This window comes from Balaenoptera borealis (genome assembly GCF_965194805.1).
Source record: "Balaenoptera borealis genome assembly, chromosome: X".
NCBI classification, from domain to species: domain Eukaryota; kingdom Metazoa; phylum Chordata; class Mammalia; order Artiodactyla; family Balaenopteridae; genus Balaenoptera; species Balaenoptera borealis.
Genome location: NC_138881.1, coordinates 15,493,931 through 15,511,625, shown reverse-complemented (window position 1 = coordinate 15,511,625; position 17,695 = coordinate 15,493,931). Strand labels below are relative to the sequence as shown.

The 17,695-nt window shown below is 34.8% G+C and overlaps 1 protein-coding gene across 1 annotated transcript in view; it reads left to right on the top strand.

Moving 5' to 3' along the window:
- Positions 1-17,695, top strand: part of LOC309619856 (sex comb on midleg-like protein 2) — an 89,410-nt gene that overhangs the window by 44,988 nt on the left and 26,727 nt on the right. The window contains exon 8 of the mRNA XM_082375704.1: positions 17,291-17,502. Within this exon, the coding sequence (XP_082231830.1) occupies positions 17,291-17,502 (212 nt within the window). The remainder of the gene's footprint in view (positions 1-17,290; positions 17,503-17,695) is intronic.

Sequence of the window (17,695 nt, the reverse complement as noted above, 5' to 3'; positions counted from 1 at the left end):
TGTATATGGTTTGAGGGAGTGTTCTAATTTCATTGATTTACGTGTAGATGTCCAGCTTTCCCAACACCACTTGTTGAAGAGACTTTTCTCCATTGTATGTTCTTGCCTCCTTTGTCATAGATTAATTGACCGTAGGTTTGTAGGTGTATTTCTGGGCTCTCTATTCTGTTCCATTGATGTGTGTCTGTTTTTGTGCCCTACCATTGCTGTTTTGGTTACCTTAGCTTTGTAGTATCATTTATGACTACTTTTTGAATACAAATAAATCAACCCATGCCAAGGTAGAATTTGGAAACAGTAGAGTAGAAACAAAGATGTGCCCACTGGTGCCACATTCTGGTTTGTAAAGATTCACAGAAATCCCCAGAAGAACCTTAGGATTCTGGGAAAAGTATGGTTAAAGATTGTTAGTTGATACTTAACGTTGCATATATGATTCATTTTGATTGTTTTTCAAGCATTGCTTATTAATTGCAGATAGATTAATAGGGTTAGTACTGTACTTGCTTACACTAGGTGAAATACTCTTTTTGAGTAGAGAAAACATTTACTTTAGCCAATATATCATTCATTAAATGGCAGCTATAATATATAAGTATCATTTCTTAGATATAATGTGAAATATTCTTGAAAGCCAAATATTTTTAAATTATTTTTTATTAGTTTTAAATCATTTTTCTCTAATAGGAAAAGTAATGTTCAAAGGAAAGAGTTGAGAAAAGCATGCAGAGATAACCATGGCAAACAGTTTTATCTATATTTGGGTTCATAGTGCCTTTTTTTCTTTTTGTTTTACACATATACCTTAAGAACACGCACACAGCCAAATCAGTAGAATAATGTTAAGTTATGGTGTATTTATTCTTTAAAATCATATAGAACAGTTTAGAAGAATGAAAGTGTTCCTGTTTACTAAGAAAGAAAACTCTCCAAGATGTATTAATTGAAAAAAAACAACCCCCCCATACATACAATATAATACCATTAAGTTAAGACAAAACAAGTAGTATGTATTTCTATATTTAACTGTAGATATATGTATATAAATACACAGAAAAGATCTGAAAGGCTATACGGTATATCAAATCTGTAACAGTGATAATTTCTGAAAAGGGGCATAGGGTGGTAAAGGAAGTGGTAATGGGGACTTTTGCTTTTATCTGTGGCCTTTTTTTTTTAAACAAGAGTGTATTGGTATGTTACATTTGTATCTTTAATTAACAGTTTCAGTTTGAAGAGAGATTATCCTGCATATTCCACTTTCTTGTCTACTTTTTCATGCTATCTTGTGACTGTATTCCCATGTGAAATATATCCCTACAAATTCAATTTTATTTGTTTTTTACTCCATTGTATGGCTATACCATAATTTATTTAACCAAACATCTATTTTGTTTGGCATTTAGAATGTTTCAAGATTTATGTTATTAAAGTAGATGATATGAAGAATATATCTTTGCATACCTCTCTAATTATCTACATAGAATAAGTTTGTTGAGTCAGAGGGTACGTTTCTAAGGCTGACAAATTGTCGTTCAGAAAGGTATACTCACTTCCACTCCCCCTCAGTGGTGGGTGAAAATGTTTTTTTCCTTCTCTGGTCAACTTTGGGCATTATCTTCTTATTTTTGCTAATTTTAAAAATGTTATTTTAAAATTTTTCATTTCTTAGATTACTAGTGAGGTTGAATCTTTTTCTTTCCATGTATTTTGGCCATTAATATTCCTCTAGCATTTTCCTAATTGTCTTCTCCCATTTTTTTCTTAGAGTGTTCCTTTCATTGTTGATTTGTTTGAGTGCTTCATTTATTGCACATATCAACCCTTTGTCATAAAAGTAAAAACCTTTTCTCGGTCGTTTGCTTTTTAATGTTATTTATGGTCTTTTAAGAAAATGTACAGAAATATTAAATTTTTTGACTTGAATATTAAATAATTTAAGGGCCTTAGAGTTAAATAATTTTAAAAGGCACAAATAATATTAAATCAATTGAATTTTATGAATTAAAAAAATCTATTGTTTTCATTTGTTTTGAATATTTCTTAAACACATTGGAAATGTTTGTTTTTTGACCTTTGTTTAATTGCTTTTCCAATTTTTTTTTTTTAGACTGCAGCACATAAAACCTTTTCAAATAATTAATGACTAAAGACAATTCACTAGTATAGTTTCTTAAAGAAATGTAGTGAGGCTTCCATGAGTGCTACTTTATTTGACTTTACATTAAAAACCTTATTTAAGCTTTACTGGTTTTCCTTTCAAGAATAGTAATAAGGTTTAATTTACTTTAAAACTTTTTCTAACAATTTTTCTGCTGGTGTTAACACTTCTATAATCAGAAACAGCTAAGTTCTTATCAGGCCTATCATTGGTATAAAAATCCACTGAGAAACATACCTTCAATAGAAAATAAAGCAAGCTGAGTGGCTTTTTTTCCTCGTTTATTTAGGTTTTCCTTTCTTGGCTCTTGTTAATGACTCTACAGTCTTTCAAAGCTCTTTACTTCTGGTTGGTGCTGTCACAGCTCATCAGATTTATTCTAGAGACCTGCACAAGGTGTCTGGTGAGAAAGAGGAAAGAAGTATGTGTGCTGCTGTGTCCTTGGCAACTTAAGGCTGAGTGAAGTAAACTAAAACAAAGTTCATTGTAGATTTTTTTCTTGCAAAATTTATTTGATCTTGCTATTCTCTGTTTCGATTTTTCCCCCTCCCTTTGTATCTCATATCTTAGTTCTCTCTAAATAAATGATAGAAATTTAGGAATGCCCAGTAAACTATTGGTTAACTATTGGTTTCTTCTCATATTGCCCTTCCTTTGTCTCTGGCATATACAGTCATAGGAATTTATAGCCAGTCATTTCATTAAAGTCCACATGTTTAATACATGAAGGACAAGACTTGGAATCCAGCAACTTAGCATCAGAACTGGGACACCTGTTATTTTAAAGGCTATGTATGATTTTTTTTAAAAACTTTTCTTTTCCCTGTCTTTATTTGGGAAAGTTTGTAAACAAATAGGTTACTATTTTGTTTTATAAACACAATAAATGTAGGTTTTTAGTCTTCTGAGAAATTGGGGAAATTCAGAAGCAGAGGATTCTTTTTAAAAATTTGACCCAATGTTAAATTTTTTCTAATATTGTGGGATATTCAAAGTTTTTTGTTTCATTTTATAAATATAGCTATATTATAAACCATTCTACCTGGCTTTAAAGCTACTTAAATACTTTTAAAGTTAACTATATAAATTAAACTTTAAATTTATATAATTTCTGAAACATTAATGAATTAGTTTTATTTAACGTAGTTTCAGATTTATGCATCATTGATTATAAATTAATGACCCACACTAGTGTGAAGTGTCATCTTGTAGTCTAATCCTTTAAGCATTTGTGACCATACAAACCAAGAAAGAGGGCAGCAAGCTTCCAGATGCTTAGAGTATAAAGTTGCAGGATCCCAGGGGTATAGAGGAATTCCTCTGGTCCAAAGAGAAATGCAGAGGAGGGGAAAACCTAGAATCAGAAAGGTGTAGCCAAGCATTCCTGTCTAGTGGCACCATATCCTGTCAGTGATCATTTTAACTCTTTTCTTGATAAAAATCCTTCAGTTTATTTGGGTCCCTGACCCCCTGCCTCTCATGGAAACAGCTTTAATTTCCAAGTGGAACTCAATGGTAACATGACATTTCCTTCACAACTTTGTAAAACATTTCTGATTATGAATAATTGATAGAACTGGCATATTAGATTTTCTTTGTTGTTAATTCAGACATAAATTGTATGAGTAGGAACTTTCTTCTTAAGATTAAAGTGAAAAATAGGTTTTAAATATAATTAGCCTGGGCACTGTTAGCTGCTTCTTTGAATGGTGGTTTATTTTACGTCGTGTGTGCGCGCACACATGTGTATGGTTTAGCTTTTAATTAAAATTTTAAGGAGTGGGTTTTAAAATCTAAACTTTTGATCTTTTAAAAAAATGTAATTAGTCATTTTATATTGTAGTCTTATTTTCTCCTACGTAACATTTTCCTTTGGAACTATTTAAAAGTTAGTCTTTTTAAAAAGTTTTATTGAAGTACAGTTGACTTATAATGTGTTAATTTCTGCTATACAGCGAAGTGACTCAGTTATACATATATATATTCTTTTTCAAAGTTAGTCTTTTGAGAAATATTTCAAAGCTTCCATGTGCAAACAAGAAGTAGCTCTGCTCCCCACCCCCCCATCTCATTCTCATTTTTTAAAAAAACAAAACCAGAAATTATGGTTGCTTTTGCTCTTTGTTTGGGTAACCAGAGGAGTATGTGGTTTCTATAACTTGTGCTTCACCTCTCTCTAAATTTTAAAATTAAGATTTTATAGTTTTTCGGACATATCTTTACCAAATTTTTCCCTCTTTTTATATGACTGTGTGTGTTCAGTAAACACCACATAAAGCAGCACTTTTCCTTTCTCTGTGTTATAGTGGGTCAAAAGTAGCAGAGGTACATAAAATTAAGGCTGTAAAAAGTTCGAGGTGTATCAGTCCTATCAGAAAGCTTCTGAATAAACATTCGAGTATTTGTTTAGATTTTTGCCCTTAATGTAGCTCAAAATAAAATACAGACTAATATGCTTAGTATGTTTAGTACTTTTCCTGTTTGGTATAAAAGAAATAGGTAGAAATGCTATCAACCCAAATTATTCACTCAAAAGCCAAGAAATTTTAAACAGCTGATATTTTCTTTTTCATATGTACAGCTTGGAACAAATGTTTTGCTTGTGCAAATGAGACAGCTATTATGATGCAAAGAAGTATCTTGAAGAAAAAAACAAATGTCCTTTTTCTGTTTTCAGCTAAATACTGCAGTAATTGCAAGCAGAGCCTGAAGCTTCTTTCTTGTTTCTGTTCTATGATATATTTTAACAAGTTCTCTTGAGACTATTAAAGTGTCTTGGTTTTTAGGACATGTGGTCCAGCGGGAATAACTTTGTCTACAGACGCAATGGGTTGGCAGTTAGATTTTTGCATGTCTTCTCATTTGTTTCCAGATTCTCTGACCCAGGGTAACCTTTGGTTCTTTTCTGAAGGCAGGAGTGAAGGAAGTTTGAGCAGGTGACTGATGATCACTGTCTATACAGCCCACAGACAATATGCGAATTACTTTAGCAGCCCTCTTAATCCCCTCCCCCCCCCAAACCAACAAATGCAAATAGCTTCATCCCATTTGCTAGAAATTCAGGCTTGCTCCAGCAACATGGGCTTTGTTGTTAACTCGCTTTCTCCAGAAAGGCAGTTTTATTCCTGGTAGAGGAGAAAGGCTATCAAATGGAACCTAAATCACCCTTGTGGTAAATACAGCAACAATTTGTTTCTCTGGAATATTTCTAAAGGTAGGAATTACCCCAAAAGTTTCTTTCTATTGCAGTTGAAGTGTGGTTAAAGAAATTCATTGTCTGCTTTGTTAGCTTTTGTATATTAAATATCCCAGTCATTTCTGTTATATAAAAAAAAATCCTCTATTTTGTTCTAAATATTACGTGCTGAAATTGTTGGCACTATTATTTGATTAGTCACTTCTAAAAACAGTTTTACAGTACAAGGGAAAAGTCAGATTTTGGTTGTTTCCACGATAAAAATGGTTTAAAATAAGAAAGGAACAACCCTATTGTAAGTCAAACTTGATCACTTAAATCTCCAGTTTGTAATCAAAAGTTGCCAAATATTTTTCTATAGCTTTGAGGAATATGACATGATTTTTCACTGGTATTTCGTGAGACTTATTAAAAGGACTTTTATGATATAGAAATGTGGATAACATATTTTACTAATTATTGTGTCAATACATTTAATGTGTTTTGTGGAAATTATAGTGGTGACTGCTATGTTTTTTTTAGGAGCATAATGGAAGTCACTCTATAGAAGTCATTCAATAAGAAAAAAGACGTTATGGTTTAAAAATTGAGTGACTTTTACAAGCTCAGGCTTGATAAACCATAATGGAATAGAATATGAAAAAGAATACATATATATATAACTGAATCACTTTGCTGTATACCTGAAACTAACACAACATCGTAAATCAACTATACTTCAATAAAATAAATTAAAGGAAAAAAAAAAGCTGGTCTTGTTAGGTGAATTATGAATTGACCTGAAACAACTGAAGTTGCTTCTTTTTGTGTGAACTTTCTTCTCAAAATAGTAAAGATTTTGGAAACTGTCATCTTCTTTAATAATGTCATTTTAACCAAAATCTTGGTTTCCCATGAACTGAGCAGATATGAGTAGTAATTGTGAAATAAAATGATCTTCACGGGAAGCACCCCCAATGAAGCTGACAGGAGTGGTTTACAAAGCATCTATGATCCGAAAGTAGAAAACAAGTATATTTTTAAAACAACACTCTTAAAGCCCTTCTAAATTCGAATTGTAATTTGTAGCTTGTTCTTGCATTTTTATGATTTCCTTTCTAGACTAAATACATATGAGAAATAATTATATAACAGGGTAGAAAAATAATGTAAATTCTACTAAATTAGATTTTCTTGTTTTAATTTTGTATGTATGCCAAGGAAAAAAGGCATTCTCACTTAGGTATGGAGATAAATAACTGGACTTGTGTAATTTGTTTAAGTTAGAGAGCTATCCTTTATCCTTTCAATTTTGTTTGGAAAAATTTTCCCAGTAACATTTTTACAAGTTTTAAATCACCTTAAGATAGAATATTCTATGCAGATTAATGTATGTTTTATAAGGTATGTGTATGAAGAATTTCTTCTCTCTTCTTTAATCTGTTTACCTTAGATCTCCAAGCCCTGTTTTGAAACGGGGGAAGGAGTGACTCAAAGCTACAGATCCTTTCAGTATATTTGGTTTTGGTTTAGTTGTCCAGACATAATTTTTGAAGGCTACTGGAAAAGACATAGCAGCACTTCCCAAATGGAGACGCTCTCTCAGACCCCAAAAGCAAGTTCTTTTAAATGAGATCTTTATTTTTCTGAGTGAATGATTTATTTCTTTTTATGTGAAAGTTACCTTTTATTATATGTTTAAGGTGTTTTTAATACTGTAAACCTGTGGTTCTTCGTGTTGAGAGAAACCTACATGGTTCATGAAGGAGAATCAGGAGGGACAGTGGAGGAACTAAGGGTTTGTTCACGCTACTGGACTCTCACCACGCCAACCAAACCACCTCTTCTTGGTCAATGAGCAGGGAACTGGGCAGAGCCCTCAGGTCAGAATAGGTAACTGGCTGCAAGGCCCAACAAGGGTTAAATTTGAAAAGACAGGTCCTGTCTCCATAAAAACCAGGATAGCTACCACTAAAAATTAGAGATCTTGTTTTCCTTTGTAACTTTTTTTCCCTTGTAGTGATTAGTGGTAAAGCAAATAAACCTTTTAAAGTGAACAAGGGGTGGGGGTCAAAAAAGGACTTCTATGTTTGTTTTGGGCAAGTAAGAGATAGAGTAAAAAAGTGGTATGGTAGAGAAGTCTTTAAGTAATGATAAAAGGAAGAATGATAAGCAGAGACCTGTGGGAGGCAGGATTGAGGTGTGGGAAGGTATCTGACCAGGACAGAGAGTGCCCCTGCTACTATGAATGGTAGGCACCATATGTCTCTGATGGTCAACTGCTTGGGCAGTAGAGATGCTTTTATGATTATGTTCTGCTGAGTAAGCTTCTCTGAAAGATTTCTGCCTTGGTAATGAGGGGGTCTGCTCTTTAATTCTGAAACTGCTGGAGACTGAGCTGTAGATTCTAAAGGTCTCTATAGGTATGCAGTGAACCTGTGTAGGTTTTTCTAATGTTATTTTTAGTGGATACATATACGCTAGTCTAAAAGTTGTATGGCTTTTTATCAAAACAGAATATTATAATGCTTATGTTGAATAATTGTTTTCTTTAGAGACATCGAAATATTTAGAGTGACTGGTTCTATTCTTATTCAAAAAGTGGCTAGGTTGTTTATCTTTGTTGGGGCATTTTATATTTTTAATGACAAAAATTGGTATTTATTGTAGAACATTTAGAAAACAAAGGTAAGTGATGAGTAAAATCTAAAAATTGCTTATATTCCTGCCATCTGGATATAATCACTGATAATATTTTTGGTATATAAGCATTAGGAAACTTTAATTAAAAAATCAGAAATGTTCATTGCCAAGACTCATTGAGACCAACTGAGGACATCTTCAAAAGCATATGTTGTATTCTGTTCCATGTACACAGAGTTGTATTGGTTTGGTCCCATTTACTTAAGTAGTCTTACTCTGTTATTCTAGTAATTAATAGATAAATATAAAATGTGTTATGATTGTAAATATTTGAATTAGAGAAAATCCACAAGAAAATTTAAAGAGTAAAGAAAGACTATCAGAAGATAGTCCAATATTTGATGCCATTTTTTTCCTTAAGGGTTTATATTCAGCCAAGAGAATTGAAAAAACTGAAGCACCTAAAACACTGGATTATTAAGGGCATGTTGATAGTTTGTTTTCAGTATTACTTTAAATATTTTTCTTTGTTGTTTACATGTAAGCTTCCTCAGATTTGAACCTGAAAAAATGTTTAAGCCAACCACTTAATTCTGCGTTTTGTTCATTAAGTTTATAGAAAATATTTTAATTAAAAGACCATGTCTTTTCATTTTTTCCCTCACTAATTAAAAATAGTACCCGGTTTAAGCAGAGAGCGTGGGCTTTTGGGTGAGATAGACCTGAATTTGAATCCCATTTCTACCACTTCTAGACTAGATGTGTGATACTGGATTGGATGTTACTTACCTCGCTGAGCCTCTATTTCTTTATATGTAAAATCGAGAGAATAATACTTGCTTTACAAAATTGTAAACACAAATTTTAATAATATATGTGAAGTCTCTGGCTCATTTGAAGTATACAAATTTCTCTTCCCTTTTCTCCCCCAGTGTGTTTTTTTTAAATGAGGTGAAATTCACATAATATAAAATTAACCATTTAAAAATGCACAAATTCGGAAACACTTAGTACATTCACAGTGTTGTGCAACTACCACCTTTGTCTAGTTCCAGAACATTTTCATCACCCTAAAAGGAAACCCCGTACCCATCAAGCAGTTGCTCCCCACTCCCTCTTCCCCCTTGCCCCTGGTTATCACCAATCTCTATTCTGTTCCTATGGATTTACCTGTTCTAGATATTTCATGTAAATAGGATCATATAGTATGTGATTTTGTGTCTGGCTTCTTTCATTTAGCATAATGTCTTCAAAGTTCATCCATGTCATAGCATGTATCAGTTATTCCTTTTCATGGCTGAATAGTATTCCATTGTATGTATATACCACACATTTGTTTACCCATTTATCCATTGATGGGCATTTGGGCTGTTTCCACCTTTTGGCTACTTTTAATAGTGCTGCTATGAACATGCCCATACATGTACTTGTTTGAGTCCTTGTTTTCATTTCTTTTGAGTACATACCTAGCAGTGGAATTGCTGGTTCATATGTCAATTGTATATTTAACTTTTTCATGGACCACCCAACTGTTTTTCACAGAGCTGCACAACTTTACATTCCCACCAGCAGTGTATGAGGGTTTCGATTTCTCCATATCCTTGCCAACGCTTGTTATTTTCCTTTTTTAAAAATTATAGCCATCTTAGTGGGTGTGAAGTGGTACCTCACTGTGGTTTTGACTTGCAGTCCTGCCTTCATTTTTGAATGGAGTGTATTCTAGAAGTTGATTTTTAAGTTGGTTGATTAGTATTTGAAGCGTATTTTTCCAAGAAATCTGTAATGTTGTGATCAAGCTGTGGTCATCTATTTAATGCATAAACTACCTGAATTGTCTCCATAATAATATAAGATCAGAGACAAAACTTGAATATTAAACACTTATTCATTTAACAAACATTTATTGGATGCCCATTATGTGGCAGATGTTGGGGATATAACCAGATGTTGGAGATATAACAGTGGAACCCTAGACCAGATGTTGGAGATATGACAATGGAACTTAGATGGTTCCTTCCCCTAAAGGAGCTCACAGTGTGTCTAGACAGATAGACGTGTAAGTAAAGATAAGATGCTAATAAGATCTGTGCCAGTAGAGATAAATGCCGTATGTGTGGTATATATGACCATTAAGATCCTATGGTTTGCCTCGGAGCTTAGTGCTAGAGTTTTACAGAGCTGGTGATTGAGCAGAATTTCAAATAATGTATGGTAGTTTAGCTAGTGACAAGGGAGGGAAGACTTTTCTTGGGTCAGCCACTGCAAAGGCAGTAAAGGTCAGAATGTTTGGGGATCTGAAGCAGATGATTATGGCTGAATCTATAATGATAGATGGGGAAGAGATGAGATGAGGCTGTGAAGATATGTAGAGGGCCTTGGATACCAGGCCAAGGAGTTCAGATTTTAGCATATGGGTAATGTGGCATCACTGAAGATCTTTAAGTGGAAAAGTGACATACAATTTGTATTTTAGAAAGGTCATGCTGATGTACTATAGAGTACGTATTGGAAAGGGCAGCCAGGAATGCCAATTAAGAAGCTAGTGTTGTAGCTTATGTGAGAAGTCATGAGGTCTTGGACCAAGTCATTGACAGGCATAAAGAAGAACACAACAAGGAAATACTTAAAGGAGGTAGGCTTGGTTAGACATGTGAAGGGAGGAAGAGTACAAAGGTGACTTCAAGATTTCTGACTTCTGGTAATTTGGTGAAAAAAAGGTAATGGCATTCATCAAGATAGAGCATATAGGATAAGCACGATGATTCTCCTTTTGGACATGTTGAGTTTGAGATGCCTATTTAGATTATCTGTTAGCTATTGAAAACACAGCTCTGGAACTTGAGACAGGCCTGTCGGGGATGTGGTGGGGGGAGGTAGGCACGTGAATGCTTGAATGAGCAAGAGAACAATTTGGGAATCATTATTATGTGTAGGCAGTAGCTGAAATCAAGGGTGTGAACCAAAGTGCTCAAAACTGAGATGAGGGTAGGGAGAAGATAGCTAATCCTGGGGGACACCATAGGAAAAGTGACAGAGGTACGAGGAGAACAAGGAGGGAGTGGCCATGTGGAATCCAAGAAAGAATTTTAAAAAGAAGTGTTTAGTGCTTGCTGGAAGTCAAATAAGATCAGGAAGAAGCATCATTGTCAGTGGCAGTTAGGAGGTTATGGGTGATGTTAGCACACAGATTCCCTAAAAAGAGGTGCCTGAAGTGTGCTTGCAGAGGGTTGAAAAATGAGAAAATGACAATAATAGTGACCATGAGCTAGTCTTTCAAGAAGTTTGGTTATAAAAGGAAGGAGTGAAGGTATTAGCTGTAGATAATGTAGATAAATAGGAGTTCCTTCTTTGGAGGAAACTTCTTTCTTCCACTTGTTAGGCATTGACAACAATGTTTCCCCATTATCCAATCCATTGATGGAAGAAGGCAAGGAGCACCCTCAGAATCTGGGAAGGGAGAGGGAGAATAGAGACAGGGACGGTGATGGTGTTGATAATAACAGCTAACATTTATTGAGTGTGTACCATGTGCCACGTACAGATTTCAGTTAATTTGCCCAAGCTATTATTTCTCATAGATATTATGTGGTAAAGCTGGATTTGAATGTAATTACTCTGGAGCCAGTGTCTCTGCACTAGATAGTAAGAAGCAAGGGAGAGAATAGGTGTAAAGAGTGGCTCGTACCAGAGTTCCATGTCCATCTGATCTCTACCCTGCTTCTTCCGAGAAAATTCATAGTCCTCAGCTAGCTCCTGCCTTCCAAAACGCCTGCTGTGATAAGTGTCAGGAGCATGCTTCCTTGTTTCCTTTTCCACTAGTAACTACCCCTTGTGGTTTCCTTCAAGAGTTTTTCTTAGCTTATTTGAGGTTTTCTAAAAGGATTTTTTATTGCAAAAAATAAGGAAATAAGTGCATTTAAAAGACTGTCAGTATGCTTATGAAAAGGTAAAGTCACTCTTATGTGACAGTAATAGTCCTTGGGTATTCAAAAAGCTAGTTTCAGAGGTAAAGCAAACTCTGTCCGTTATGAACGTTTGATTCCTAAAGCAAGGTTTCTGGGATAGGATTGTGGCTTCTCTGGTACAGGTGTGGGGAGAGGAGAGAAGAAATAGGGTAGTGTCTGAAGATACCAGTCAAGGAGGCCAGTGCTATGGTGTGGGATGGCAGCAGGAATGAAGGAACGAAGTTCAGAGGGTTTACACTTGACTCTGCCTCCCCTTGGCTTTTATTGCTGCCCGTGACCCATCAGTTTGTGGCAACATGGGCTCTATGGAACAGGGAGCAAAGTTCCAGGTAGGGGCATTGGGTACCTTGACTGAGTTTCTGTGAATACCAGGCCTCCAGGTTGGATAGTTTAGGTGTAACCATCTCTGTTGATATCTCCATGTTTTTCATAATTGAGGCTTGTGTTGCTTCTTTGTTTTTATAGTTACCAGTATGAAAGATCCTTAGAATAATGACAGTTTCATTGTACATGCATTTTTAAAAATAAGGAAGATGACTTGCAAAGAATTCCTCGGTCTGAAAAAGTTTCCAAAGTCAAATGTTTACAGTGACAGATTTTTTTTCTTTTTTACTCAATTTTGTTTTTTCCAAACCATATTTTGCTTTTCTATTTTTGGCTATTCATATTTTGATTTTGTCTATTTCTAGCCTCAAATTCAAGGCATCTGGTTTTACAGTAGTTTCTGCCCTTGTTTTCATATGGTTATATATATAGCATTCAATCTATTTGAGGAGAAGGAAATCATAAATCTGTCTACTTAAGGAGATAGGAATTATATATATATATACACACACACACAAATATACATATAAAATATGAACTGTATGACTGGGACCATATTTATTTCTTCTGGATTTCCTAAATTGCCTAGATTGGTAAAAAGAACACACTAGGTATTAAGTAAATGGTGGATGGAAAAATCTGGAGAACAGTAAGCAACCATACCTCTATCATGTCTTTTTAGATCAAAAGCAAGATACATATTAATTTATATCTCCAATCCATTTTAGTTCCTCTTCAAGTCAGCCATGTGTAAGCCAAACCAGCACATGTATAACAGTAACTGGAAATAGGGGTTGCTGTTCATTTCTAAGTGTATTTCCTTTTCTATGGTAATTGTATGTGCTACTCTCTTTTCATAGCTCAGAGAATGCAGGCAGTATCTTTCAATAATAAAGCATCTTCATGTATCAACAGAAACGTACATTTAATGAGTACTATTTGGCAATAAATATTAAATAAGGTTAAATCCCCAGGCATGAAAAGTTTTACCAGCATGTTTTTGTCTGTACTTGTTAATGTTTTCTCCTTGTAAGTATGCCTCCACATCTGATTTTAAAAAAACCCAAGACTTCCTCTGTCAGAGAGCACCTAGCAACTAGTGAATTATCATAGGAGTTCACAGGGTTGTCTTTTGGGCCTTCTTCTTCTTCTTTCTTAAAACACATGCACTTTGACTCGGGGAGTGAATTTAATAGGCTTTTTTGTTAGAGGACAGAAAGCAAGGTGGCATATTAGAAGAAGCATGCACTTAGGAGATAAAAGTCTCTTAGCCAAATGGGTGATCTTGGCAAAGTTACCTAATCTCACAGAGCCTAAGTTTCCTCAGGTATAAAGTGGGGAATAATACCTACCTCATAGGACATTTGGGAGGATTACATGCAATAACAGATATTGAAGCACTTAGCATGTAATGGGTAGCCAGTAAATGTTGGCATCTACCTCCTTTCTTTCTTCAGTTCCCCCTGTTCCAGGCTTCCAGGCCTACTCTTGACTTTATTTCCTGCCTTCTGATTGTTTCCCAAGATTTAGTCATTTCTTTTGCATTTTCATAACTGAGTAACTTCATATCTCCTGGACATTTTTCTTACCCAAACATTGTCTGTTCTACCTGAAGATAAGCTGAGGAACCAGGTATCTTTTGTGTTAGGTATTCACATAAAACTTTTATTAAAGATGATTAGCACATCCTTCTGTATATTTTACATACTTTTTTCAAAGAGGTTTTTACTCCCTTTGTTACCACTATGAACACATGGTTGTAGTGCTATATATAATTTTCACCTTATCTTTTAAACAAATCTATTTTCTTTTTCAATAGTTTAATTAATACTGAATAGAGTTTTAGCATGGTGTGTATATGTTATATGATTGCTCTTTGGAGGAGAGATAAAAATACATGTATAATGTATATAGTTTAATTTTGTTGTTCAGTGTATTGAATGATTACTCATTCCTCTTTAGTTAAAGTAGTTTAAAAAGTATTTTGTTCTAGGTGCTGGGGATATGGCAGTGAACCAAATTGAGTCTTTGCCGTTGAAAAGCTTGCTTTCTAAAGTGAAAACTTTTTAATTTTTTATAACGCATTTTTCTTACTTTGGTCATACATATATATATACCATGCATCAAGGAGTTTTATTGTAATAGAATATTATATTTTGGGGGAATATTTGAAGCTATGGCTCAAATATTTTGTGTCCCAAGATTTATTAATATCAAATGTCAAATTTTTTAGATCAAATATTGATTTCATTACATTTGCCATGTTCCACAAAGTAATATTTTGTTACAATTCTTTATATAAAATATACTTGTTTTGGAGGTATAACATTGGCTTGCAGGTTGAAAATATTTTTCATTCATTTAGTAAATATTTTTTGAGGACCTCCTATACTCCTAGGTTCTGTCTTAAACTAACCTAGTACAGGAATTTAAACTCAGGTCCAGAGCGCAATCTATTTCCTTTTCTTCGTGCCATATATTAAAAGGTGGGGACCAGAACTGTGGTGATGAATAGATTGGTCAAGAGAATGAGGATTTATTTGGCTTTAATTCCTGGGAAGGGGTCATTACCTTGGAAAGAATTTTTTTTAAATGGTTGGGGGAAGAAAAGCTTATTATAGGAGACTAAGGAAGCCCAGAATAATAAGGAAACTGAAGTATGAAGTATAGGCGATTCTTCTTTGTATCGTGGTAGTGAGTAGAAGGAAGATTCATGCAAGGGCTTGAAAGTACCAAAAACTAGGGAAGGAAACTTCAAAATAAGGGATATATGAGGGTTGTAAGAGAGAGCAAGGAGTTGGGGATCAAGTGATTAAATACCATGAAGAGAGGAGATCATTGAAACTGTAATGTTCCAGAGGAACCAGAGAAGATAGTTATTAGGACAAAAGTGAAAGGGGATTTGGCTTAGAAGAGTAGAGAGAAAACTTCATTTGATATAAGAGGAAGAGATGAGAATGAATGAAAATAAAAGTATTTTAAGATGGAGGAATGGGATGGTTATGATCACTCCCAAAAGATAGCCTTTAATCTTCTCATAAAGTAGACGGTAGGGTCATTTGCTGAATGGAATAGAGTGAGAGGGAGAGGGGAACTTAAAAAGGGGAAAATGTTCTGCCATTGAAACATACTTGGAAATCAGTGAGTTGAAGCAGTGACACCCCAGTTGAGGTTAGCATGGATGTTACAGTGATCTACAGTATCCCAATGTTCTGTAGCAGGAGTTGGCAAACTACAACCTGAGGGCCACATTTAGCCCATGTAGCCTGTGAGCTAGGAATAGTTTTTATATTCATAAAGGGTTTGAAAAAAGAGAGAGACAAAGAAGATTGTGTGACAGAGACCATATGTGACCTTCAAAGCCTAAAATATTTACTCTCTGGCCCCTTAAGGAGAGAACTGACCCTTGCTTAGGACCAGAGAAAGCAAATGATAGTGTGACTCAGTGGTTGGAGCTGACATGTTGGACATGATCAAAGATCAGGGGGTGATAACGTAAGGGATACTAGTTATGAGGGTTTTGGTGGAGGTGGACAGTTGGGTGCAGGTTGATAAGGGGGTAAAGTAAAGCCAGAAGAAAGCTAGCAGATTGGATGAAAATGGAGAGGGCTTGTGGCTAGATCTCATAATGAGAATGAAAAGCATGATCAGTTGGTGTAAAGCAAAGATGACAGGTAAGGAAGTTGGAGGTGGAGAAGGGAAGCACAGTTGGTTATCTTGGAGATAGAAGAGCTTCACAAATTGTCTATTGATGAGGTCAGGATGATGGAGCATCAGAAGTATGACATTTAAATTCCTGAAGATGATAACAGGGAGACTCTGTAAGAAGAAATAATGTGAATTAGGTTACTAGAGTTATTTGAAGAAAGTGGAAGTGGGCATGGAGTATGAGGTAGATGATGGTAAAGAGTTAAACAGAGGCTGGTGTAAGTAGGTAAATTCCTATAAATAAGGGGAGGGGGAAAGTGATGGTGGCAGTTAAGTGGTCCTCCATTTGCCCTGGCAGCTGTTCCATCCTCTTGACTAGGTAATTGATAGAGGTAGATAAAAAGGCTGCAGGGAAGATGTGGTATTCTCCATAGAAGGTCACATTTACACATAGTCTTTGAGGATGGGAGAAGCAAAGTGGTAGATTAGTTTCAAGTTGTAAAATGAAGCCCTCGAAATAAAAGTAGTTGATTTTTTTTGCACAGATGTATAAATGTTTTACTTATACAGCTCCTCCTGTAAAGACTTTTTGACGTTAGTACTATTTACTATGTAAAGTTCATTTTTTGTACTAATGAAATTATTAAGGGATTAATACTAAAAATATCTCTTTTTACTTAACTATGAATATATACAAGAGTAACCTGGCAGGTAATCTTCATTTGAAATATTAAAATCGTTTTGATTGGGCTACAAATAACTGATAGATACAAATCACTTGGGCATGATAGTGGTCCTTCCATGACAACGTTAATGTAGAGTCTATATTATGGCTTATGAAGCTTTACTATTAAACATACATATAGGAACATAATGTATTTTAGCCACTAAAAAAAAAAAATCTAGTTAGGGGGATTCCCCTGGCGTTTAAAAGATGACGCAGGAGCCGTTGGTAGCTGCTTTGTTATGTTTTTCTATATTGGTGGGCAAAATGATTCCTGTATATGGCATAATTGGATAGTATTTTCTGAAGGAAAAACTCTTTTCTGTGCCAAGGACTAAAAATATGAGAAGCAGACAAAAAGTAAATTGATAGAAATTTTCACTGTGCTAATTAAGTGGGAAGTTACTGGTTCTTATTATAAAAGCCTCTTTATTTTTTCTGGAGAATCAGACTATTTCCTGATAACCTGAAATCTTAAATACCTAAAACGTGATTTTAAATGGTACCTTTATTTTAAGTGGTTTTCAGTGAATGACCTTTGGAATATTTTTAAAGATTGAGTTAAATATCTTCTGAATCATAAGAAGAAAATACCTTAATTATGTCATTTATTTTAATTGTATTTTTGTGTTGTGTGTTTTTTCCCTCAGTTCCTATTACAAAGAATATAGCAAAAACACATTCTTCCAAAGCAACCCAGTGTTCAATGAAGTCTCCACAGAAAACTGCTGTAATATTACCAACACAGCAGATCAGGAAATCAAGTCGGATTAAACCACCTGCACCTACTTCAGTCCCCAAGAAGGGGAGTACTGTTAAAAATATCACACCAAAGAAAAAAGGCCCAAACTCAGGAAGAAAGGTTAGTTGTATCTCCTACGAATTTGTATTACAGGTCTCCGTAGTGCCTTATTATTAAACATACAGTTTAGGACTTACTAAGAGTGTTATGATGCCTTTTAGGAATGTACCAAGAGTATATAAGGCTTTTTACAAGGTGGAGCAGGGAGGGGAAGGGAAGGATTGGGAGTTCGGGACTAGCAGATGTAAACTAT